Source organism: Hevea brasiliensis, chromosome 17, assembly GCF_030052815.1.
Source record: "Hevea brasiliensis isolate MT/VB/25A 57/8 chromosome 17, ASM3005281v1, whole genome shotgun sequence".
In the NCBI taxonomy this organism is placed as follows: Eukaryota; Viridiplantae; Streptophyta; class Magnoliopsida; order Malpighiales; family Euphorbiaceae; genus Hevea; species Hevea brasiliensis.
Genome location: NC_079509.1, coordinates 45,008,465 through 45,036,268, shown reverse-complemented (window position 1 = coordinate 45,036,268; position 27,804 = coordinate 45,008,465). Strand labels below are relative to the sequence as shown.

Here is a 27,804-nt window from a genome sequence, read left to right as displayed (position 1 = left end):
ATATAATAATTTACCCTTATATAAATCGGACCACGCTTTCCGCAAAATACCATTCTAATCAACTTTCTTGATTTTCTTCTTATTGTCCCTTTCGCTTTCTGCGTGATTAAGCAGAAATGGCAGAAGCTGTGCTCTATAACATTGCATCGGAAATCATAAACAAGTTAGGATCTCTGGCTCTTGTTGAGACTGGGAGGTGGAGGAATCTTGAAGTTGATCTTGAAAGCCTCAAGAACGCAGTTTCTACCATCCAAGCCGTGCTTCTTGATGCAGACAGGAAGTTCTCACTGAATCAACAAGTCGAGGTTTGGCTTCGAGGATTGAAAGAAGCAATTTACGATGCAGATGACTTGTTGGATGATTTTGCCACAGATGGATTGTCGGGGCAAGCGAAGAGTGAAGATAAGAATTCTGCAAAGGAGGTATGCTTTTGCTTTCCAACTTCAAAAAAGCGGCTCTCATATGGTCTTAAAATGGCTCATAAGATTAAGAACATTAGAGAAACGCTAGAAAATATTAAAGAGGATAGGGGGTTTCACTTAGATGAATGCCCAGTGGAGAATTCTCTAATGATTTGAGAAAGGGAGCAAACTCATTCTTCGTTGCCAGAAATTGTTGTTGGTAGAGAAGATGACAAAAATGCAATTTTAGATCTTTTATTGTGCTCTAATCAGGAAGAGAATTTATCAGTAATTTCAATAGTAGGAATTGGAGGCTTAGGAAAAACCAACTAGCTCAGATTGTTTATAACGATGAAAGAGTTAAAACATGTTTTGAGTTAGAAGGATGGGTTTATGTGTCTGAAAATTTTGATGTTAAACTCATAATTGAAAAAATTTTAGGCTCTATGACTGGTGAGAGACCTGATGATCTTGGGGTGGATGCACTGAAAAACAAACTTCATGCAAAGATTAATGGTAAAAATTATGTCATTGTATTGGATGATGTGTGGAATGAGGATGCACAAAAATGGCTTAGCTTAGGGGACGTATTAGTAGGGGCAAATGACCGTACTAAGTTAACTCATAAAGGAAAAATACCAGAATGGGCTAACACCAAAAAAAATTACGAAGAGGGGGCGGGTTGCAGTGGTCACCGCGTGGGACGCTGTTCAAAATAGCGTCTGAGCAAGGGACGCTATTCATAATAGCACCCGAAGCTTGGACGCTATTTTGAATAGCGTCCGGAATGAGCACTGCAGCAATTCATGCACGCGAGAGGAATATTACGTCCCATCTGCTCCGGATGCTAATTATATTAGCGTCCCGTGATCCACCCCTCCTGCCGAGCATCCTCCCACCCAAGCCTGGCCTGGCGCAAGTCCAATCTGCAGGAATTTTCCTGCACGCGGGACGCTATTTTTATTAGCGTCCCATGTTGATGCCCCGTCAAATCTCTGGCCCGTCCAATCTCTGCAGGAATCTTCAGTGGGGGACGCTATTTTTATTAGCGTCCCGTGTTCATGCAATCACCATTTCTGCCGGCGTAGAGTCTCGGACGCTAATCATATTAGCGTTTTTCATCCTTTGGGACGCTAATCATATTAGCGGGCTTCGGGTTTCTGCCTCGGGGTGGTGCTGTCGTGGGGACGCTGTCTCGGACGCTAATCATATTAGCGTTTTTGTCTCGGACGCTAATCATATTAGCGTTTTCCATCGTTTGAGACTGGTTCGGGTGGTGCTGTCGTGGGAACGCTATTTTGAATAGCGTCCTCACGTAAAAACGCTATTTTGAATAGCGTTTTTACGTGAGGACGCTATTCAAAATAGCGTTTTTCTTAATAGCGTCTGTATGTTAGGACGCTATTTTTATCAACGTTTTTTGGCCTTCTCACACCCTTCTCGTAATTTTCCCAAATTCTACCCCGTTTCGGTATATTATTTTTTAAATCGACCCTGTACGGTCAATTGCCCTATTAGTAGCAAGTGCAAAAGAAAGTAAAATAATAATTACCACACGTTCCAAAACAGTTGCTGAAAGGACACGTTCATCTTCAATTTATGAATTGAAGGGCCTATCTCCTGCTGAGTCTTGGTCATTGTTCAAAAAAATAGCATTTGATCAAAGGCAGAAACAAGCTTGAGCCAAGAGGCACTTGGACAGGAGATTGTAGCAAAGTGTGTAAGGCTTCCTTCAGGTATAAAATCAATAAGAGCTTTGTTATATTGTAAAAATACTGAGTCGGAGTGGCAATCCTTCAAAGAATATGAACTCTCAAAAATGCAAGAAGATAATATCTTGTCAACTCTTAATTTGAGTTATGATCATCTTCCATCTCACTTGAAACATTGCTTTGCTTATTGTGCCATTTTTCCTAAAGATTGTGAAATTGATATGGGAAATTTGATATATCTTTGGATGGCACAAGGGTATCTTGATTCCTCAAATTCTAGTCAAAGTTTTGAAGAAATTGGTTTTTCATATTTTAAGAATCTTCTTTCTATGTATTTTTTCCAAGATGATGTGAGAGATAGACGGAGTAATATAGAAACCTGTAAAATGCATGATTTGATGCATGATCTAGCTATATTAGTTGCTGGAGAAGAGATAGTCACTTTATCAAAATCAAATGGATGTGTTGAGAAAACAACACGACAAATATCATTTGATATTGATTATCTTCCAAGAAACTCTTTCAATGCAAAGAAGGCGAGAACGGTCCTTTTGGATAAACGGAACAAATGCAATTGGGAAAACCAAATCTTTCCTGAATTTGAATGTTTACGAGTGGTGGATCTAGGCGATTACAGAAGGGAAGTGCCGAGTTCCATTTACAATTTGAAGCATTTGAGGTATCTTGATCTTTCCTTCGTTGGAATCATCGAGCTTCCAGATTCAATTGCCAGATTACAGAAGTTGCAAGTTCTGATTATTAGGAGTAACGATCACCTTGTAAGACTGCCAGATTCAATAGTTAGATTACAGAACCTACAAGTGCTGATATTGGACTATTGTGGTATGCTCCAAGGACTACCAAAGGACATTAAAAAGTTGGTCGATCTCAGGCATCTTAGCTTTTATCGGTGTAATTTTAGTCATATGCCAATTGGGATTGGAGAATTGACTCGCCTTGCTAATTACATGCATTTGTAGCACCCAAAAATGGTTCCTCCTCCAAGCTTTTCGCCGGACTGGATGAATTACATGAGTTAAACAAATTGAGAGGAGAGCTAATAATAAGAAATTTGAGATATGTAGTAAAAAATGGTGCATCTGAATTTCGTGCTGCCAATTTGGAAGAGAAGCAATATCTCCAGTCCTTGAGACTAGAATGGGTCATAGAGTACCAAGTGGATAGCAATGAATCGTATATTTTTGGTGTCAGTGATGATGACAACGATGATGATTATTATAAAATTGATGCGTAAGAGCTTAGAAATGAAGAAATGGCATTGGATGTGCTAAGGCCCGCCAAAATCTCCAATGCCTATTCTTGTTTGCTTATAGAGGAGTCGATTCTCCTAGATGGCTTCCTTCCCTCGTAAATTTGGTGGAGCTTGAATTATTTTCTTGCAAAAACATACAACATCTCCCCCCATTTGATCACTTTAACTCTCTTGAGATTTTGAGAATTCGAGAATTACCTAATCTAGAGTACATAGATACTGATGAAAATTATCTAATCCTTGCCTAAAGGAGCTTTATCTGTTAAAGTGCCCTAATTTTGAAGGATGGAAGAGATACAACAGGAACGATGCAACCACACGCACATCATTATCATTGTCTTCGCCATCAATAGGAAAGTTGCCCTGGTTTATTTTTCTTTCGAAGCTGTCGATCCATGATTGCCCTAACTTGACTTCGATGCCAACTTTTCCATCCCTTGAACAACTTCATCTAGAAAGAGCCAGCGTCAGGCCATTGGAGCAGACATTGAAAGTGTGGATTTCGGCATCAGAACCTACCCCTTCTTCTTCCTCTTCTTCAATTCCCACCGCTCTCTCACAATTGAAAAGGATTGAAATGCAAACTATTGTGGAACCAGAATTTATGCCAAATGAGTTGTTGAAAAGACTTACCTCTCGCCAAGATCTAAAAATTATTTATGATTGACCATGTTAAAGTATTTGCCCGTCGTTGACTTTCAAAGAGAGGGGACAAAAACACGGGAGGACTGGCCCAAAATTGCTCACATCCAAACGTTGTTGTAGGCAGGGTTTTCCCAAATTGCATCTTTAGATTAGACAAGAATCTGGTTCCAGAACCTCTTCACATCACCAAGAGAAGTCTCTCTGCATTTCCAAGGGGTACGTAGTTATCTCTTCAATCTAAATTTTTTTCTTGAGAAGCTCCTGCTGGTTCTTTTATTGAAGTGCAGTTGTTAAAATGTGCTTCTATATAGATGTTGCAGGTTATTATACAATTTGGATTTGTCTTAGCACTAATGTTAAGCCTAGGAATACTACTCTTTCTGGGCTGATAATTAAGAGAAAATGAAATGGGGGTGGAATTTTTATCAACAGGCTGGAAAAATCTTGCAAGGCTCATTTTTACGTCCCAACTGTTTTCCTTGGTGGTTGAGGGGGATGAGAATCAGTGTTATCTGTCACCATGATTAGGGGTGAACTGCCCAGTGAGTGTCATTTGCAAGAGTTACTTGTTTTCTGGCTTTTTGCTTTTTTCCTTTTATCTGTCCAGGAATTGTAAGTATTCAGGTTTCTGAATTTTTTAGATTGAGATTCATTATTTTTTGCAAGGAGCACACCCTGTGAGCACGCCATGGTCCTTTGCTTTCTTGCTAATGCATGTGTCTCTTGTCCATTGAGGGACTTCAGGTTGCTGCCACTCTGCAGCAGCTTGGGATCGTAGAATATCAGTAATGTTGGCTTTTCCAGCCTTGCCGAGTGCCGCATAACCAGCTTGTTCCGATAAATACAATGCCTTCAAATAATTGTCCTGCAATTGAAGGATGGGTGAGGTGGCAGTTGCTCCTTAGTTTGGGGTTAGCTCAGAGCTCTGCCTCTGTCCACCCTTTCTTTCTTCAAATTGTTAATAAAGCTTCATTTTGCTGCACCTTTGGGTCTCCCCTTAAGGTCTCCCCTTAATGCTTCGGTGCTTCTCCTGTTGCATTAGTTTGCGGTGATTTTATTTACATGTCCTTCACTGTTCGCGCCTGTGTTCCTGGGTCTTTTGCGTCTTTCCCAGTTCTTGAAAAATGGGGTTTGAGTTGGGTTCTTGTGTATGCTGCCTATTTTCGTTTTGGAGGTCCACGAAATAATTCATTTTTTTTTTTATTTATCATCAATGTTAACTCCTTTTAGTTTTATTATTATATACAATAATTTAACTATTTTACTAATTTTAACAAACTTCATGTTGATGAAAAATAATAAATGAATAATATATCTAACATAACATTATTATTTGAGTTTTTAATTTTTTTTTCTTTTTTTCTACTTACACTTTTAATTTACATATTTTATATTATTTTATTTCAAATTTAGAGGAAAAAAAAGAAAAATAAAAAATTTAAAAATAAAATATGAACAAATAATAAAATTAAAATAAATGGAATTATAATTTTTCAAAATGATTGATAAATTAATTAAAATAATTTTTTTTATCAATTTAAGAATAATTATTAAAATTGATATAAAAATAAAATTTAGCTAATATAAGTAATTTATGTAAATATTTAAATAATTTTTATCAATTAAGTAATTAAATTAGGCTAATTGCTAAAATTGAAACTAATGTCAAAATTTGATATTAAATTGATAATAAAAAGTTTGACTAAAATTGAAGAAATTTATAAAAGTTTTATTTTTTTAGTTATTTAATCATTATATAATAATATAAAATTTATATAAATAAATAAAAAAATTAAAATGAATAAGTATTTAAATTTGATATTATGATTTTTAATATATTTTAATACAAAATTAAAATTTATTTTTATTTTAAATAATTAATTATCCAAATAAAGTCTAAATAATTTTATGAATAGTATTTTTAAAATTTTTTTAATATATTTATAAATTATAATATTTTATTGATGTAGAGAATAAAATTAATTTGAAAATAGAACTAATTGATAAAAAAATTTTAAGCACTTTTTAATTTTATTTAAAATTTTATTTATTTTATTAAAATTATAAAATTGGTATTATTTTTATTCTGTTTACCTAAATTAGTTAAGGTTGAAATCTAATTATAATAATTTCATTAAAGTTTTTAATAAAAAATGTTATTAATTTATTATATTAGACTAATTTGAGAATATAAAATTATTTATTTTTATTCTTAATAAAAATGAAATAAATAAATTTATTTATATATAAAAATAAATTTTGAGTTTGATTAAAGTTATATTTTTATCAATACAAATAATTTAAAAAAGGGTTAAAAATTTATGATTAATAATGCAGTTTATCTGTTTGAATTTGATTAAAAATTTAAATATTAATTTTAAATAAAAATGATATTATTTTTATTCTAGTTACCTAAATTAGTTAAGGTTGAAATGTAATTATAATAATTTCATTAAAGTTTTTAATAAAAAATATTATTAATTTATTATATTAGATAATAATTTGAGAATATAAAATTATTTATTTTTATTCTTAATAAAAATGAAATAAATAAATTTATTTATATATAAAAATAAATTTTGAGTTTGATTAAAGTTATATTTTTATCAATATAAATAATTTAAAAAAGGGTTATAAATTTATGATTAATAATGCAGTTTATCTATTTGAATTTGATTAAAAATTTAAATATTAATTTTAAATAAAATTGATATTATATATAGTTAACGCTAAATTTTTATTTAATTATATATATTAATGAAATAATAATACTTATAGAATTATGATTATAGAATTATACATTAAGCATTATAATATATTTTTTAGTATAAGTAGGATTATTAATTAAATAATATTAAAATTTTAATTTATATTAATTATTATAATATTGAAAAATAAAATATTAAGTATTTAGGGATAAATATTTCGTCGTTAAAAGTTAGTGTTGACAATATAAAATATTATAGAATTAGCATTATAAAAGATTTAGCGATAAATTTTATATCGCTAAAATATTAACGACGATAATATGTGAAAGTATTAATTGCTAAAATTATTATTGATGAATAATATTGTCGCCAGATAATATTAGTGACGAATTTATATGGATTGCTATTTATTATTGTCTTTAATATGTATTATTGACGATGAATTATTTATCTGTCACTATAATTATAATTTTTTTAATATTTTTATAAATAATAGATAGATTAATAATATTTTTATTTTTTATTTATTATTTTAGTTAATTACTTCTCATAAAATTTTATATTTTATTGAAGTTAAATGAAAGTAGAATTAAGATTTTTAAATTCATATAAACTCTAAAATTAAAAATTTTAAATTCATATAAATTTTAAAATTAATTTAAATAACAAAATATAATTATAATTAATTTAAAAAATGAAGAGCAATTTAGACAAAGCTAAGTTCACCTCCGACTTTCATATATTTATATGTAACTAGTTTCTTTTAAAATGTGCATTGCATATTTTTTACACTCGTTGCATGTATTTATAATTTAATATTTTTATATAACTTTTTTTATATAATATAATATTATTATAATATATTGATTATTATTATTATGATAATATAATAAAATTTCTTTTTTATGACATGTATATTGTATGTGTGTTTATAATTTTTATATTAATTTAATTAAAATAAAAGTGTATCAATGAAAATTAAAAAATTATAGAAGTGAAATTCATTATAAAAATTTTATTATTATAATATTATTTTATAATTAGTGTTTTATAAATATATAAATTTAATCATTTGTTATTTTATTAGTTTATATATTTTCATTTTAAAATTCTTCAATAATGAAATTTTTAGTTTATTAAAATTAATTAGTTTTTAACATTTTATAATTTTTATAAAATATATATAATTAGTATATAAAATCAAAACTTATATATATATATATATATATATATATATATATATATAATAGTAAAATAAATTCAATTTAGTAAAATTTCTTACAATGCTAATTTTTTTTTATTTCTATTTATTTTTAATTTGATTTGCTGAAATTAATTATGAACACTCATATCAATAAGTACCAATGTTATTAATTTCTATTTCATATATAATATTTTGTATAATTTTATATTTCTTATAATATAGAGAAAAACTTTAAAATAAGATTGACAAATATATTAATATTAATAAATAATTTATAAATAATAAATTAATAACTAAAATTTTCTTTTTATATAAAAAATAAAAAACGATGCTGATAGAATAAAAAATACTGATATTAATATATTATTATTTTTAATTAAAATAATTATAGTAAAAAAAGTAGAAACAATTATTTGGTTTATAGTAAAATAATTTATCAAACTACTTAAAATGAATTTTTAAATTAAATTTTTTATAATTATTTTTTTAAAAGTAAACGTCAAATTTTAATAAATGAAATTATTAAATCTAAATAAATAAAATTTTATTAAATGGTGTAATGCTTGTGTTCATATAAAAATTAGACTCCTTTTATATTAACTATCAATTTATATTTATATTTAAATATAAATTTGTTAAATTAAATTAATAATTTTATATTTCTAATTCATTTTATACGATACTTACTATTTCCCAAGTTAGCATAAGATTATAGTATTAAAAAATTAAAAATTAATTTATATTTTTTTATATGTATGCACATTAGTATTAAATTATTAATGATATTTTTTTTAAAATAAAATATAGAATTATAAATTTCAATCATCCTATAACATATTAAGTTAATTATTAATTTTTTTAAATAATATATGTTTATCTATTTAAATATTTTTCTCAAATATATAATTTATTTTACATACATAATTATATATTATTGAAAAATTTTAAAATCATATAATTTTATTATATATTACATATTATAATTAAATATTTTTTTAATAAACTTATGAGAAATTAAATTAAAACAAAACATTAAAAATTAATAAAAGAGTTCATATATTTTACTGATAAAAATTATTATTTTTTTATTTTTTATGTAACTTTAAAATATTATTGCATTAAAATATTTTTATATAAATAATTATAATTAAGATAAAAATAAAAATTTATTAGAATTCATTAAAAATGGTATTCATATAAACAAAAGACTTTCTATTTTTTTGTAAATAATATAAATTATGAAGGTAGTTTTATAAAATTTTATTTTAAATTATATTATAATAAAAATTTAATTAAGTAATATTTAAATACAAATAGGACTGAGAATTTTAGATTTATATAAACTTTAAAATTATAAAAATAATTAAATTTTAAATCAAAAGAATTTTAAATTTTTGGAAATTCTAAAATTAAATTAAATAATAAAAAATATAATTGTAAATATTATAAGCAATGGAGGGTAATTTAGGAAAAACTAATGTTTTCCCCTCTCTTCACAAATATGTGTGTGTGAAAAGAAGATAAACAGCTAATCATTTTTTTTCAACAAATTTTTTATTTTATACTATTTAAATTCTAAATATTTTATATTTTAAAATTCTTATACACTAATAAAAAAATAAATGAAAGTAAAATCCTAAATATTTTAAATTTTGTTAATTCTATACATTAATAAAATAAATAAGATAAACTAAAATAAAATTTTAAATATTTTAAAATTTGTATTTTTAAATTTTTAAATATTTTATATTTTTAAATAAAATTATTATTTTTTAATTATGCCAAGTGTTAATGTGACGCTACTTACCCGTCTACAGTGTAGCCAAGTAAAGTGTGCCACATTTGGTGTCGGAATACCTTATCTTATTTTGTTCTGTCCATTGTTAATTTTAAACTTTATAAAAAACATGTGGTAAAATTTTTTTTATCATAATTTATTTCTGTGGAGACTTGGGCAGAGTCTCCTCTGTTTTATTAGCATCTGGCGGGTTCCACTGTTCACCTGTTCAAATTAATTTAGATCCATTCATCTTGTCATGTATCACATTATCCGTAGTTGATCCTGTAAATTTCAAGAATATAATATAACTCATTCATATGGAAATTTATATACAAAATTTTACAAGCTTTATTTAAAATCTCGAAAAATATAATTACAATTTATTTATAACACAAAATATGATCACATAATACTTATGTACAATAAACCAAAATACTAAGTCTAATACATGGGCCCTACCAACAAAATACAAAATGCTGAGGTGACTTTGGACTGTGGTAGATCTTGTCAAAACTCTATCAGAACACTACTGCTACTGCTGTTGCTGTGGCTGTGTCTGGTCTCCAGTACCTATGCGATAGAAAGCCAACGCGCTAAGTGAATTGCTTAGTGGTGCATAATTTTAAAGAAAAGTAACTAAATAATTAAAAATAATAATTCTAGGCAAATTTTATAAATTCTAAATCTTTACAGATTTATTAAACTTTGTGATCAATTTATTTATTAGGATCTTATCTGTGTATTTATTTTATTTTCAGTCTTTTTAAAATCATATTAGTGCCCAAGTAACCTATAACAGACTATAAGGCTGGATACACAGGAGTATGCTGGTTAGACATCCATATGTCTACCCTGTATACAACTGTCATGTCAGGTACAAGGCTAGCAGACAGGCTTTTAAAGCAAAAAATGAAATTAGGCACAATGGCCAACGAGCAGGCATATAGCCTGCAGAACAATCATATCAGACATATTTTATCGATCAATGATTATTCATGTAGGCAGTACTGCTATCTGTAGTTCCTAATTGGTATACCAATCGATCCAAACTATATACATAAGCCTAGGTTTACTTTGGACAATTAAGCATTATTAATTTCTTATTAGAAATTTTAAGTTAATTTATAGTGCAAAAGTGGGTCTCACATACTTATTTCATGTAATTTAGTGTTTAGCAACATATTAGAGTTAAAACCCGACCATAAAATAAATTGTCTCATGAACTTTTCTTTAGGTTCAGTTTTAATGTCTTAATTTTACCTATCAATTTAATAAATTTGTGGCCACTGTTTGGCCATACTTCCTTCATGGAAGTTATTTCTTTATGTCTTTTTTTGTTTTCCCTTTTTGAATCATGTCATTTAGATTTCTACAACTCAAGTTATGGTCAGATAACTATAACTGGTTCATTTCCTAATTCTGGATCCTTAGCTAAGCAGATTTTGGAGTTACACTTTACCAATTTAATTGAATATGTTGCAGCCACTTATAGGCTTAGTGTTCTTCATAGAATTTGTTGTCCTATGTCTTATGGTCATTCAGAATTTTGAATTGCAATTTTTCAGGTTTTGTAGAATTAATTATAGCTAAATTATTGGCCTGGACTCATGTACCCTATGCCAACAGGATTCTAGTTCAGGTTAGTGGTTTTGACTCAAATTTTAGGATTTTTACATTCATAATTTGAGGAAAGTGTCTAAATAAAGTTGGATCCCTATTTCTTAGGTTTCCAGAACAGTATGACTCATCCCATTTGGAGTTTAGTAGTGGGAGATATGACTAAAAGACTGTTCTGGGGTCAAGTGGTCACTTAGGCAATTTCTAGAATTTGCATACTAACTTGACCTAGCCAATTGACCTAGTTTCCTTGATTTCTGGGTTTTGGTCAAAATACCAATATTGTAGATTGATGTCTTGTGAAAATTTTACCACTGATTTCATTGCATTTGGATTTTTGTAGACCAAGTTGTGGCCTTTTTTCTAAAACTAGTCGGGTAAGCCTATGTCCAGCAATTTCTGGGCAATATAGTTCTGGACAGTTTTGTGGCTTAACTTGGGCTGGCAATTTGGTTTGCTTAGAGGCATTTATGGGTTCTGTGTCCTTCATGAAAGTTGTAGTCCTATGTCTAAGCTTTCTAATGGTATGAAATTCAGGTCATTTGGATCTGCCTAGTGGGAGTTATGACCAAATGAATGTGTACTGTTCATTTGGTAATTTTTCGGAATTCATTGTATGGTTAGCCGGATTGGAATAGTAAATTGGTCAAGTTATGGATAAAATTTGGGCATGGTTTCTTCATGAAAAATGAAGTATTTTGGGTCTAGTTTCACCTCCAATTGGCCTCATACCAATTGGAGCAACAAAAATTCAGTTATGGCTCAAAACACATACTGGATTTATAAAGTCCCAAACCTGCAAAGAAATGTACACTTCTAAATTTCATTTCCTCCAACTCCCAAACTACAAATTGGCATTCACGGCACTTCTAAACATCATCAACTCATCTCAACGAAGTCAAATTCCAGCAATTACACAAAGTCTCCAATAGTTAAGTTAAAACCCTAACTCAAATTGTCAAAGTCAAGCATACACATGCAATCCAATTTCTAATATATGTAACTTCACCACTCAACATCATTAATCATCATTATAGTCAAGAATTCATCAACACTACTAATCACCATTTACATGCATGAATTTATCAAACCCTCATATTTTCTAAGGTTACCGAAATTAGTAACCTCACAAACCCATTATTTTCTTAGTTTTTCATGCAATATTAACTCATCTCAACCTCAATTCAAGGTTTAATGAAGAAAGGAAGAGAAATTATTCACTAACCTTGAATGGACAATTCTTCAACTTGTGAAAACTCTAAAATTTCTACTCTTTGTGGCTGCTTAGAGCTTCCTTATGGTGTGGAGATCATTTTTATTGAAGGGATTTATGGAAAATATGGTGAGACAGGGAGGAAATCAAGCTCAAAAGCTTGAAAATGGGGAAGTTAGTGAGAGAAAGGTTCAACCATGGGAGAGCAAGAGGAAGAAGATGACTTGAGTGGTTTAATTTTTAATTCCTTTAAGTGTCTTCTTATCCCCTTTTATAGTGGTTAATTTACCATTGGTTGAATAATTTAAATGATGTCATTATATAACATACTTAATAATAACTCATATAATAACTTATATATTTATATTTGATTTTCTTTCTTTTCTTTTCCCATTTCAATTGCATTTTTCATGATTTTAATTTATTCTATGTGTTTTAATCTCTTTTATTTTAATTGACATTTAGGTCAAAATTCAACTCTGAGGTTGAAATGACCAAAATGCTCTTCATTATGCTTATCGGGTTATTTTTGATTGGTACCGATTAATAAAATTTTTGTGACTTTTTTAATATCATTTATACCTTAGCAAACCTTCAATTAAGTCCTAAAAATTATTTTCTAGGGTTTCTCGAGAGTCTGGGGTCGGCAACTGACTTCGCAGTTATTTTTCAGTACGGTCACCCATCGTCGGAACCTCGGCTCATTTAACCTAGTTGCATTTCATTTCTTTTATTTTCTCTTAATTTTTCTTATATTTTCTTATCATTTATTCTATCAATTTATGCTTCCTCACTCTAGTTTAAGTGTAGTTTCAAATATTCTGGCTGTCCGAACAGATGTTAGTCGTCGGAACAGTAGAATGTACGGACTACCTACAGTGAGGGCGTTATAATTCTTCCCCTCTAATTAAAAATTTCGTCCTTAAAATTTACCTGATGTGAAGAGCTGAGGGAACTGCTGTCTCATCGTCTCCTCGCTCTCCCATGTCGCCTCTTCTGTGTTGTGGTGTCTCCATAGGACTTTCACCAGAGGAATTCTCTTATTTCTGAGCTCTTTTACTTCTCATGCCAAGATTTTGATTGGTTCTTTTGCATATGTCAAATCAGGTTGTATAATTATCTCTTCTGCTAAGATAACATGTGAAAGATCTGATATGTATCTCCTGAGCATCGACACATGGAATACGTTGTGAATCTTATCCAACTCAGGTGGTAAAGCTAGCCTGTAGGCTACTGGACCCACATATTCAATGACATCATATGGACTAATAAACCTAGGGCTTAACTTACCCTTTTTGCCAAATCTTAGCACTTTCTTCTAAGGTGATACCTTGAGAAACATCTTATCACCAACCTCATATTCTATGTCTCTTCTCTTGAGGTCAGCATATGACTTCTGTCTATCTGAGGTGACTTTCAAGTTATCTTTGATTGGTTTCATTTTTTTCCTTTATCTGTCTTATCGGGTCTGGGCCTGCTACTTTCTCTTCACCCATCTCTGTCTAACATAAAAGAGTCCTGCATCTCCTCCCATACAATACTTCATATGGAGCCATTTTTATGTTGGCTTGGTAGCTGTTATAATAAGCAAACTCTACCAAAGAAAGGTACTTCTCCCAACTTCCTTCAAAGTCAATAATGCAGCTCCGAAGCATATCTTCCAGCACCTATCATGTCATTCATGTCATGTCATTATTATTATCATTTTTTTAACCTTTATAACAATTTACTAAGTTCTAAGGGTTACTTGAATCACCCTTTCAGACTATCCATTCGTCTGAGGATGAAAAGCATACTGAAGTGGAGTTGAGTGCCTAACGACTCCTATAGCTTCTTCCAAAACCTCGAAGTGAACCTCAGGTCTCGATCAGATATGATTGATGTTAGCACTCCTTGTAACCGTACTATCTCAGCATCTCTCTAGTGAGTAGTTGGTTCTGATAGGTAGGAAGTGTGCTGACTTTGTTAATCTGTCCATAATCACCCAGATGGTATCATGCTTCTTCTGTGTCAATGGCAACCCAGTGACAAAATCCATGGTGATGCGGTTCCATTTCCACTCTGATATAGATATGGGTTGCAACAACCCTGATGGAACCTGATGCTCAGCCTTAACTTGATGGCATGTCAAACATTTGGTCACAAAATCACCAATCTCTTTCTTCATCCCAAGCCACCAATAATGTGCCTTCAGATCATGATACATCTTGGTACTTTCTGGGTGCATATCATGGAAGCTATTGTGTGCCTCTTTTAGGATATTCTTCTTTAGTTCCTCATCTCCTGGTACACAGATTCTGTCTTTACAATACAGGCACCCATCTTTTTTCAGCTCATAATCAGTCTTTTTCCCCTCTTTAACTTTACCTATAATTGTCATCAGCTTTTCATCCTTTATCTGTGCTTCCTCTATTTGCTGTAGCAAGCTTGGCTTTACACACAACTTAGCCAAAATAGTCCCATCTGGAACTAAGGACAAGTGAACATTCAGTGCTTTCAAAGCCATTATGGACTTCCTGCTCAGTGCATCGGCCATTGCATTTGCCTTTTCAGGGTGATAGTTGATCACACAGTCATAATACTTTTCTAGGAATTCAATCCATCTCCTCTGTCTCAGATTAAGTTTCTTCTGGGTTGGTAAGTACTTCAGACTCTTGTGATCCGTGTAGATATAGCACTTCTCACCATATAGATAATGCCTCCATATCTTCAATGCAAATACCATTGCTGCCATTTCTAAATCATATGTTTGGTAGTTCTTTTCATGTAGCCTTAGCTGTCTGGAAGCATAGGCAACTACTTTCCCTTCTTGCATTAGAACACACCGAAGTCCATTGTGAGAGGCATCATTGTAGATCACATAATCTTTCCTTGACTCTGGCTGTGTCAACACTGGGGCCTCTGTGAGCATAGTCTTCAGTTTCTCAAAACTGATTTGACACTTGTCATTCCAGTCAAACTTGACATTCTTATGTAGCAACTTAGTGAGTGGGGCTGCTATAACGGAGAATCCCTTCACAAATCTCCTGTAGTATCCAGCTAACCCCAAGAAGCTTCTGACCTCTATTACATTTCTGGGAGGCTTCCATTCAACTACTGCTTCAATCTTCTTTGGATCTGCCCTGATCCTATCTGCTAATGTTAGTAATATGCCCTAGAGCATATCATTTAGTATGTATCTTGTATATATTTTATTAATAAAAGGCATTTTCACTTTTCCGTTTATGTAACACCTCAAAGTTCGGTAGTGCGTTCTGCTGCTCCGGTGACTAGTGTTGTCCGGACAGCTAGGATGCCTAGAACCGTACTTCGATATGAGTGAGGAGACATAAAATAATGAAATACAAGAAAAAAAAGTACAAGAAAAACAAAGGAAAAATGATAGCAAAGAAATGTGACCAAGTTAAACGAGCCGGGAAACCTAACGATGGGTGATCCAGGAAGTCACGGCGTGGACCGTTGACTAGCCTGCGATCATGGAACCACGGAAAATATTTTTAGGACTTAAATAGACCCTTGTTGAAGAATAAATATCATTAGAAAGATCAAAGAAAAATTAAATAATTAGTACAAAGAAAAGTGAGAAATCGAAAAACAGACAAAACCCGTGTCTAGAAAAATCGGGAACGTAATCGAGCAGGGTATTATGGTCATTAGACATCCCGAAGTGTCTTTTGACCTAAATGTCCATTAAAAATAAATAGTATTACACTTAGAAAATAAAAGGAAAAATTAATTTAGTGGTACCTAAAGTAAATAGCTAAAATCAAGGTTAAATGTGGGATTAAGTGAAAGTTAGCTTAAAATATGATTTAAATTTAGTTAGTGGACCACTAGGGATTTAATTAAACATAAATATGGCTGAAGTAAGTCCACTAACCAGCTGAAATCTCATCTTCCTCATGTCCTCTCAATATTGCCGAATTGAAGAACACAAAAACCTCCATGGCCGTTCTGGGTAAAGCTTGATCCATCCCCTCATTTCAACCCCAAATCACCTAGGGTTCTTCATTAAACTTTGTCTACACATCACAAGGAAGATATTGATACCAAATTTGAGAAGTTTGGTGAAGGTTTAGAAAGTTACAATCAAAGGTAAGTTTACACTTTTGAGAATTCCTTTGTTAAACTTTATGTTCATGTTATGGGTGTTAATTTTGTGAAGGAAATTTTAAAGTTTAAGTAGTTATTGAGATAGCCATTTTTGGACAGCCATGGGGTCACGCATTTAGTGATTTATTATGGATATAATTGATGAGAAATAATGTTGATCATGGTGAGTTAGTAACCTAGTGAATTACTTCATGTTTATATGGTGATTTATGCACTTGGATGGGAATTGGTAAGTTGGACGGCACTTTGATGTTGAAGAAGGTTTGCGGCAGCTTGGGAACACTTGAGTAAATGTATATATTGAAGGAAGTGTAGGCAGAATATTGACCTAGAAGGATTGATGATATGTATGTAGATTGATATTGTAAAGTGTATGTAAAATTTGTAATGGTTAGGTGTGTATGTAATGGTACTTAGAAATTTTAAATGTGAATTATAATTGGTGTGTTGAGGGTAATGGTAATCTGCCCAAAGTAATGTTGATGTAATGTAGAAAATGCTTTTGGTAATGTACCAAAACAGATTGGTAGGTAAGTAAACAAATTGCAAAGGTAAATGTGTGTTTGAAGTGGGGTGTGAAAGGCATATTGAGGGTAGTGTACATTTTAGCCTATAACCTTAAATGTGTAACCTCAATTGGTATGAGACCAATTTGAGGTGAAACTAGGCACAAAATGTGCCAACTTTCATTGAGAAACCATACCAAAATTCTGCTTGCAAGGTGACCTAAGAAAATGACCAATTCGGATTAGGTGCAATTAGGACCTGAAAAATGACCAATTGGGCAGCAGTGAGTGTTTAGGCCATAACTCACTCAAAACAGGTCCAATTGACCTGAAATTTTAACCATGAATAGTTAAGACCCATACCTACAAGTCTTATGAAGACACCAAAGCCCAGAAATGACCATAAGCAAGTTAAAAAGCTTGCACAAGTTCGGGTCCAAAAACTGGCAGAACCAAAGTTGACCAAATTGACCAAAAAAATGACCTAATTGATGCCATTTGACCAGCAATAGTGTAATGACCATAACTTGGTCTACTTAACTCGGATTGACATAAAATTTTGCACCGCGGTCCGTAAGACATAGATCTACAAGTTTGTAGTTTCGACCGAGACCCGAAAACCGAGGGAACTAGACCGTCCGGCTAGGTCAAACCAGTGTCCCGGAATCCAGCAATTTGCATTAAAATGCACTAAGCAAGGAAATGACTTTGGTAAAACATACCAAACCTAAAACCCTATCAAATGTGACATATTAACGACACTAAAACCTAATTTACCTAAAACGCAACGAGGGTCGATATATTAGGTGACTTAGCAAATAAAGGTATTCAGTGAATTATTTATCGAACATTATCGTTAGAGGCAAATTAATTTAGCACTGAAACACTTCAAATTGTGTTTCTCAGTTAACAAGGACTCAGCAAAAGGGAAAGAAATACTGAGTCAGGACCAGGAGACAAATATCAGAGGTTTGTGCACAACAACTATTTCTTTTGAATTATTTTCAATTGAAATAAATATTGACTATTTGTATATTATTGTTTTAAATTGTGGAAATGAGTTTGATGGACACTTATTGATTGAAAAATATTGTGAATGGTTTGAAACTGTGAAAAATTGTTTGAATGACATTTATGGATACTTATTGATTTAAAAGCATTGGAAATGGTTTGAAACCACAGCTATCATGTATATTGATTGTATTCCTCATTAGCTTGTCTAGTGGGACGAATTGAATTCCCTCTCTGGCTGAAGTGTTGAGGTGTGTGCCTGTTGAGGACGAATTGGATGAGTACTCATATTTTTGCTAGCTAGCCATGTTATTCCTCATTAGTCATTGACTTTTGGGACGAATTGAATACCTCATTAGCCATCGGCTTTTGGGACGAATTGAACTATGGATCATGATTAAGCTGTGTGTGATTTATTGATATGTATTGTGAGATTGTGAAATGGATTTAAACTCTCATTGACATATACTATCTTTTGAATTCAAACCTGATCTGACTTATGGAAAATTATTATGATATTGAGAAATGGAATTTAAATTCTTGTTGACAATTATTGTCTTGAATTTAACTATGATTTTAAGTATCCACTATTTACATGACTTATGAATTGTGATTTAAATTGTATCTGGTTAATGTTGTGCACCACTGAGACATTGTCTCAGCGATAGCTTTTATTCTTTATCGCGGTAGAGAGACAGACAGGGCAGCAGACTAGGCTGCATATACATCCAGCGAGGGATTACTTGGTATAATGAGTATACCAGTATTTTGCATTTCGTACTGTAATGTATGACACTGTATGTAAATTTTGTTTTTAGTTTTGAGCAGTTGTAAATTCAAATTGTACCTTGAAGTTGTAAATTAATTATGAGTTATTTGACTTGTAAAAATTGTATTATATTTCCTTATCTCAGACTTTGAAAAATTTCTATGGAATTGAGTTGATAAATTGTTGTGTTGAGAAATGTATTGAAGTTGAGATTTGGAAATTTATTGAAGTGCTTTTACTGATTTTCAAGAACTGTTTCATCCAAAATACGATGGCACTCTGCCAAAATTTTCTGTAAATCCCAAATAAATCAAATGAGTTAATTGTTTCACTTGATTCACCAAAGTTTTTAATACTGTAAATAGTGCTCACCATCGTAAAATAAGTAAGAAAAGTTTTAAAATCCCTTGTAGTGTATTTAATGGGTTATCGATGAAGCGGAGTTGGTAATTCATTAGGTATACTACGGGATCATGTTATGCCTTACAGAGGGGTAGGGTGTGACATGTTTTGGTGGTATCAGAGCAAAGTTTTTAAATTCCGTTTTCACCTGTTATTTGAATATTCTTTCTTCATAGTACAACTGCTCAATATCATTGTTTGATACATACAGTACATTACATTATAAATATGCACTAACAGGAGGAAATCTCCTTGTGTTATTTGTTCAAGAGATCTAAAATCCTCGCATTGAATATGGAAGAGGTGATCGTTGATCGATCAATCTATTGAGGCCGAGGTGCAAGGGATGCCTCGTGCCTACATAATGTTAGTGGTTCACCAGCACCCTGCAGATCTGCTGATTTCTGCTCGATTCGCTCGTGAGATGGTGCAATGTTCTAACAAATGGTGGTAATGTGCCTACTCAAGTCCCAATACAGACACGATGGTACAACCACGATCTCCTACAAGGCAATATGACAAATTAATGAAATATGGGGCTCTGAGTTTAAGGGGACAAAGATCCTCTAGAAGTGAACAATGGTTAGAGAGGATGGATAGGGTGTTCAAGAAGCTACATTGTCTGTAAGAGCTTAGATTTGAATACTCGGTGTCCTTACTCTGAGGATGCTTATGACTGGTGGAAAACCATTCCCCTGATGCAGTAGAGCTGCGGTGCTAACATGGAATGACTTCCTCGGGAATTCAGTGAAATATGTCCCGATGCCTATGTAGACGTGAAGCTACAAGAATTCTTAAGTCTCAAACAGGGAATGATCGGTGGTGAGTATGAAAGAGAATTCTCCCGCCTTAGCCACTATGCAAGAAGTTTGCTTGCTACCCAGGAGAGATGCAAGAGGTTTGAAGCGGCTTGAAGCCCAGATCGAGTACAAGTGCTCGGCTTCAAACACACTAACTTCTCTCGAACTTGTTTCTCAAGCCCTAGAGTTGGAAAGAGTTGAGTTTGAGACCGCTCCAGAGAAAAGAGATCGAGAAGACAGAGAAAGAGGGAAAATCAGAGAATGAGTTCCAGTGGTCATCTTGGAAAAAGGAAGAACTATGGGGACATGGCAGAGGTGGCAAGAAATCGTAGGGGAAGACATTCGTGACAGAGACCTCCCTATCCGTCGTCAGAGTACCAGAGGTTCCTATCCTCCCCGCCAGTGTGGAACTTGTGGAAGATATCATGGTGGGATATGCTACAAGGCTATTGGAGCCTGTTATAACTGTGGAGGCACTGGACACTTCGCCAAGGACTGCACCAGTAGTCGCAGAGTTGGACCACCTCCTACTACTGCAGAAGGTCGATGCAGCCCCTGTCACCGTAAGCTCACAACCACCTAGCAGAGGTAGAGGCAGGGGTAGAGGTAACCCAAAGAAACCAAGGCACAAGAAACAATCAGAGCAAGATAGTACTCCAGTCAGAGTCTATGCCATGAGACAGAGGGAAGAGGCAGAGACATCGGATGTTGTGGCTGGTACCTTCTCAACTTTTAACCAGAATGTGTTTGTGTTATTTGATCCGGGTTCTACCCATTCTTATGTGAGTGCTAGCACCATTGATTGCATTCTTTGTTCCATGTACAAAAATGGACTTTGAGGTGCTAGTAACAAGTCCGTTAGGACAGAGGTCGAGGTTAATAGAATGTATAGAGATTGTCCTTTGGTGATCTAAGGACACACTTTCTGTCGATTTCATTGAAATGCCCTTCAGAGATTATGATATCATCTTGGGCATGGATTGGTTAGCTAGGCATCATGCCATGATTGATCAGAGGTTGAAGATACCACTTTTGGTCTCCCCAGTTGATGTGGTAATACAAGGAGAGGCAACTATTGCCATCAAACATCATTTCGCCGCACTAGCCGTAAAAATGATCGTAAAGGGGTGTGAAGCATACTTGGCACATGTAGTAGACACCCAAGTGGGGAGTCCAAAGATTGAAAGACATCCCTACAAGACATGACTTTCGGATGTGTTTCTGATGAATTGCCAGGATTACCTCCGGAAAGAGAAGTGCAGTTTGAAATTAATGTTCTGCCTGGTGTGGATCCAATCTCCATAACGCCATACAGAATGGCACCAGCGGAGTTGAAGGAGTTAAAGATACAGTTGCAAGAACTACTTGAAAAGGGCTTCATCCGCCCTAGTGTGTCACCTTGGGGAGCACCAGTGTTGTTTGTTAAGAAGAAGGATGGTACTCTCCGCTTATGCATTGACTACCGGCAGTTGAATAAGGTGACAATAAAGAACAGATATCCATTGCCTCGCATTGCAGCTATATTCTCCAAAATTGATTTGCGATCTGGTTATTATCAGTTGAAGGTGCAAGAGCAAAGTATTCCAAAAACTGCTTTCAGAACTCGGTATGGCCACTATGAGTTTCTAGTAATGCCATTCGGGTTGACAAATGCTCCAGCTGCTTTTATGGATCTGATGAACACTATCTTCAGACCATATCTTGATCAATTTGTGGTGGTGTTTATTGATGACATTTTGATATACTCGAGGAATGCAGAGGAGCATGACAGGCATCTGCGGATTGTACTGCAGACCTTAAGGGAGAAACAACTGTACGCCAAATTGTCGAAATGTGAATTTTGGCTGAAGGAAATCTCCTTTTTGGGACATGTTGTGTCACCAAGGGATCAAGGTAGATTCCAAAGATAGAAGCTATCCTTAATTGGAAGCCGCCAGAACATCACGTAAATTCGCATTTTAGGTTTAGCTGGATATTACCGTCGGTTTGTAAAAGGGTTTTCTATGTTATCTTCTCCACTGACTAAGCTGCTTCGAAAAGATGTGAAATTTCAGTGGACTGATAAATGTCAGCAGAGTTTTGATGAGTTGAAGAGGTGTTTAGCTGAAGCTCCAGTCCTCACTTTACCTACTTCGGGTAAAGAATACACAGTTTATAGTGATGCTTCTCACAATGGGTTAGGCTGTGTACTGATGCAAGATTGGAATGTCATTGCTTATGCATCACGCCAGCTAAAACCGCATGAGAGGAACTACCCAACACATGACCTGGAGTTAGCAGCTATTGTTTTTGCTCTGAAGATCTGGAGACACTATTTGTATGGGGAGAAATGCTACATTTTCACAGATCACAAGAGCTTGAAGTACTTAGGCACCCAGAAGGAATTGAATTTGAGGCAGAGGAGATGGTTGGAACTCATTAAAGACTATGATTGCTTAATAGACTATCAGCCGGGGAAAGCAAATGTGGTGGCTGACGCCTTGAGTCGCAAGACTATGGCAAGTCTCAGAGTTTCTCCTTTGTCCATGGTATATGAGTTGAAAGCACAAAGATGCCGGTTTAGAGATTGATGATGAGGGACAGACGGAGTTGCATGGCATGTACGGCCGGTGTTGATTGATCGATCGAATGGTCGCTCAGAGTGATGAAAAATATCGGTTACCGAAAGAAGTCCAAAGAGGCAAGAAACCGAATTTTCTGGAAAGATGATGGTTTATTGCTACATCGAAGCGAGTGTGCGTTCCTAGTGATGTGGAATTGAGACAGATCATTATGAAGGAAGCACATGAGTCTCCATTTGCTATGCACCACGGTGGAACTAAAATGTATAGAGGGTTTGAAAGAGCATTCTTGGTGGATGGGCATGTAAAGAGATATAGTGAATTTGTTTCCAAATGCCTAACTTGTCAAGTAAAGGCGTAACATCAAGTTCTAGCCGGTTTGTTACATCCTTTGTCGATGCAGTGGAAATGGGAGCGGATAACTATGGATTTTGTTACAGGACTTCCAAGGACACAGAGTAGTCATGATGCGGTATGGGTTATAGTTGATGATTGACCAAGTCCGCTCACTTTTTGCGATTCGGATGGACTATAGCACGGAAAGATTGGCGGATTGTACATATATGAGATTGTAAAATTGCATGGAGTGCGATTATCAATTGTGTCCGACAGAGATCCTAGGTTCACTTCTAGATTCGGGGTAGTCTTGAGAGCCCTAGGAACTAGATTGAACTTCAAAGACAAAGATTCCACCCACGCAGATGGCCACCGAGAGGGTTATTCAGATATTGGAGGATATGCTACGGGCTTGTGTGATTGAATTTGAAGGTAGTTGGGATACACACTTGCCTTTGATTGAGTTTGCTTATAACAACAGCTACCAATCAAGCATAGGGATGCCTCCATATGAAGCTTTGTATGGCAGGAAGTGCAGAACTCCTTTATGTTGGGATGAAGTAGGTGAAAGGAAGATGATTGGGCCAGAAATTGTCCAGCAGACAGAGGAAAAGATCAGATTGATCAGAGATAGACTCAAGGCTGCATCAGACCGTCAGAAGTCCTATGTTGATCTGAAGAGAAGAGATATTGAGTATGCAGTGGGTGATAAAGTATTCCTCAAAGTTTCTCCTTGGAAGAGGATTATGAGATTTGGCAGAAAGGGGAAACTGAGTCCTCGTTTCATCGGACCATATGAAGTTCTGGAAAGAGTGGGTCCTCTGGCATATCGGTTGGCATTACCTCCAGAGCTAGCAAGGATACACAGTGTCTTCCATGTGTCCATGTTAAGGAGGTACAGATCAGACCCATCTCATGTACTATCAGTTGAAGAGATTGAAGTAAATCCAGACCTCTCATATGAGGAAGAACCCATAAAAATTCTGGCTTATGAGGTGAAACAGCTGAGGAACAAAAAGATACACCTGGTTAAAGTGCTGTGGAACCATCATTCAGGCCAGGAAGCTACTTGGGAACGTGAAGAGGATATGAGGAGACAGCACCCACAAATTGTTCGAGACTAATGCTGTAAAATTTCGAGACGTATTTTATTTTAAGTGGGAGAGAATTGTAACACCCCAAAGTTCGGTAGTGCGTTACTTTGCTCCGGTGACTAGTGTTGTCCTGACGGCTAGGATGCCTAGAACTGCATGCCGATATGAGTGAGAAGACATAAAATAAAGAAATACAAGAAAAGAAAGTACAAGAAAAACAAAGGAAAAATGATAGCAAATAAATGTGACCAAGTTAAGCGAAATGAAACCTAACGATGGGTGACTTGACAGGAAGTCACGGCGTGGACCGTTGACTAGCCTCGGATCATGGAAACCACGGAAAATATTTTAGGACTTAAATAGACCCTTGTTGAAGAATAAATATCATTAAAAGATCAAAGAAAAATTAAATAATTAGTACAAAGAAAAGTGAGAAATCGAAAAGCAGACAAAACCCAGAATATCTGAAAAATCAGAACGTAACGAGCAGGGCATTATGGTCATTTGACATCCCGAAGTGTCTTTTGACCTAAATGTCCATTAAAAATAAATAGTATTACACTTAGAAAATAAAAGGAAAAATTAATTTAGTGGTACCTAAAGTAAATAGCTAAAATCAAGGTTAAATGTGGGATTAAGTGAAAGTTAGCTTAAAATATGATTTAAATTTAGTTAGTGGACCACTAGGGATTTAATTAAACATAAATATGGCTGAAGTAAGTCCACTAACCAGCTGAAATCTCATCTTCCTCATGTCCTCTCAATATTGCCGAATTGAAGAACATAAAAACCTCCATGGCCGTTTTGGGTAAAGCTTGATCCATCCCCTCATTTCAACCCCAAATCACCTAGGGTTCTTCATTAAACTTTGTCTACACATCACAAGGAAGATATTGATACCAAATTTGAGAAGTTTGGTGAAGGTTTAGAAAGTTACAATCAAAGGTAAGTTTACACTTTTGAGAATTCCTTTGTTAAACTTTATGTTCATGTTATGGGTGTTAATTTTGTGAAGGAAATTTTAAAGTTTAAGTAGTTATTGAGATAGCCATTTTTGGACAGCCATGGGGTCACGCATTTAGTGATTTATTATGGATATAATTGATGAGAAATAATGTTGATCATGGTGAGTTAGTAACCTAGTGAATTACTTCATGTTTATATGGTGATTTATGCACTTGGATGGGAATTGGTAAGTTGGACGGCACTTTGATGTTGAAGAAGGTTTGCGGCAGCTTGGGAACACTTGAGTAAATGTATATATTGAAGGAAGTGTAGGCAGAATATTGACCTAGAAGGATTGATGATATGTATGTAGATTGATATTGTAAAGTGTATGTAAAATTTGTAATGGTTAGGTGTGTATGTAATGGTACTTAGAAATTGTAAATGTGAATTATAATTGGTGTGTTGAGGGTAATGGTAATCTGCCCAAAGTAATGTTGATGTAATGTAGAAAATGCTTTTGGTAATGTACCAAAACAGATTGGTAGGTAAGTAAACAAATTGCAAAGGTAAATGTGTGTTTGAAGTGGGGTGTGAAAGGCATATTGAGGGCAGTGTACATTTTAGCCTATAACTTTAAATGTGTAACCTCAATTGGTATGAGACCAATTTGAGGTGAAACTAGGCACAAAATGTGCCAACTTTCATTGAGAAACCATACCAAAATTCTGCTTGCAAGGTGACCTAAGAAAATGACCAATTCGGATTAGGTGCAATTAGGACCTGAAAAATGACCAATTGGGCAGCAGTGAGTGTTTAGGCCATAACTCACTCAAAACAGGTCCAATTGACCTGAAATTTTAACCATGAATAGTTAAGACCCATACCTACAAGTCTTATGAAGACACCAAAGCTCAGAAATGACCATAAGCAAGTCAAAAAGCTTGCACAAGTTCGGGTCCAAAAACTGGCAGAACTAAAGTTGACCAAATTGATCAAAAAAATGACCTAATTGATGCCATTTGACCAGCAATAGTGTAATGACCATAACTTGGTCTACTTAACTCGGATTGACCTAAAATTTTGCACCGCGGTCCGTAAGACATAGATCTACAAGTTTGTAGTTTCGACCGAGACCCGAAAACCGAGGGAACTAGACCGTCCGGCTAGGTCAAACCAGTGTCCCGGAATCCAGCAATTTGCATTAAAATGCACTAAGCAAGGAAATGACTTTGGTAAAACATACCAAACCTAAAACCCTATCAAATGTGACATATTAACGACACTAAAACCTAATTTACCTAAAACGCAACGAGGGTCGGTATATTAGGTGACTTAGCAAATAAAGGTATTCAGTGAATTGTTTATCGAACATTATTGTTAGAGGCAAATTAATTTAGCACTGAAACACTTCAAATTGTGTTTCTCAGTTAACAAGGACCCAGCAAAAGGGAAAGAAATACTGAGTCAGGACCAGGAGACAAATATCAGAGGTTTGTGCACAACAACTGTTTCTTTTGAATTATTTTCAATTGAAATAAATAGACTATTTGTATATTATTGTTTTAAATTGTGGAAATGAGTTTGATGGACACTTATTGATTGAAAAATATTGTGAATGGTTTGAAACTGTGAAAAATTGTTTGAATGACATTTATGGATACTTATTGATTTAAAAGCATTGGAAATGGTTTGAAACCACAGCTATCATGTATATTGATTGTATTCCTCATTAGCTTGTCTAGTGGGACGAATTGAATTCCCTCTCTGGCTGAAGTATTGAGGTGTGTGCCTGTTGAGGACGAATTGGATGAGTACTCATATTTTTGCTAGCTAGCCATGTTATTCCTCATTAGTCATTGACTTTTGGGACGAATTGAATACCTCATTAGCCATCGGCTTTTGGGACGAATTGAACTATGGATCATGATTAAGCTGTGTGTGATTTATTGATATGTATTGTGAGATTGTGAAATGGATTTAAACTCTCATTGACATATACTATCTTTTGAATTCAAACCTGATCTGACTTATGGAAAATTATTATGATATTGAGAAATGGAATTTAAATTCTTGTTGACAATTATTGTCTTGAATTTAACTATGATTTTAAGTATCCACTATTTACATGACTTATGAATTGTGATTTAAATTATATTTGGTTAATGTTGTGCACCACTGAGACATTGTCTCAGCGATAGCTTTTTATTGCTGTCGCAGGTAGAGAGACAGACAGGGCAGCAGACTAGGCTGCATATACATCCAGCGAGGGATTACTTGGTATAATGAGTATACCAGTATTTTGCATTTAAGATCAGAATGTATGACACTGTATGTACATTTTATTTTTAGTTTTGAGCAGTTGTAAATTCAAATTGTACCTTGAAGTTGTAAATTAATTATGAGTTATTTGACTTGTAAAAATTGTATTATATTTCCTTATCTCAGACTTTGAAAAATTTCTATGGAATTGAGTTGATAAATTATTGTGTTGAGAAATGTATTGAAGTTGAGATTTGGAAATTTATTGAAGTGCTTTTTACAGATTTTCTGAAGAACTGTTTTATCCTAAATACATATGGCACTCTGCCAAAATTTTTACAGAAATCCCAAATAAATCAAATGAGTTAATTGTTTCACTTCAGTTCACCAAAGTTTTTAATACCTGTAAATAGTGCTCACCACTGTAAAATAAGTAAGAAAAGTTTTTAAAA

At 33.7% G+C, this 27,804-nt stretch overlaps 1 protein-coding gene across 6 annotated transcripts; it reads left to right on the top strand.

The window, feature by feature from the left end:
• Positions 1-19: 19 nt before the first annotated feature.
• LOC110652849 (putative disease resistance protein RGA3) lies at positions 20-27,400 on the top strand. 6 transcript variants are annotated; one of them, XM_058139522.1, is made up of 3 exons: positions 33-422; positions 18,079-18,143; positions 18,872-19,132. In XM_058139522.1, exons 1-2 carry the CDS (start codon positions 117-119, stop codon positions 18,112-18,114), a joined length of 342 nt encoding a protein of 113 aa, XP_057995505.1. In that variant the 5' UTR covers positions 33-116; the 3' UTR covers positions 18,115-18,143; positions 18,872-19,132. The 6 variants fall into 6 exon arrangements, with proteins under 6 accessions (XP_057995502.1, XP_057995503.1, XP_057995505.1 ...); XM_058139519.1 differs by lacking the exons at positions 18,079-18,143; positions 18,872-19,132 and adding an exon at positions 1,971-4,095 and having other exon boundaries at positions 20-422; XM_058139520.1 differs by lacking the exons at positions 18,079-18,143; positions 18,872-19,132 and adding an exon at positions 27,311-27,400 and having other exon boundaries at positions 32-422.
• Positions 27,401-27,804: the final 404 nt, after the last annotated feature.

What these genes read in the sequence shown, in the direction of transcription:
- LOC110652849 (XM_058139519.1), top strand. Translation starts at nt 2,221, where the DNA reads ATGCAAGAAGATAATATCTTGTCAACTCTTAATTTGAGTTATGATCAT.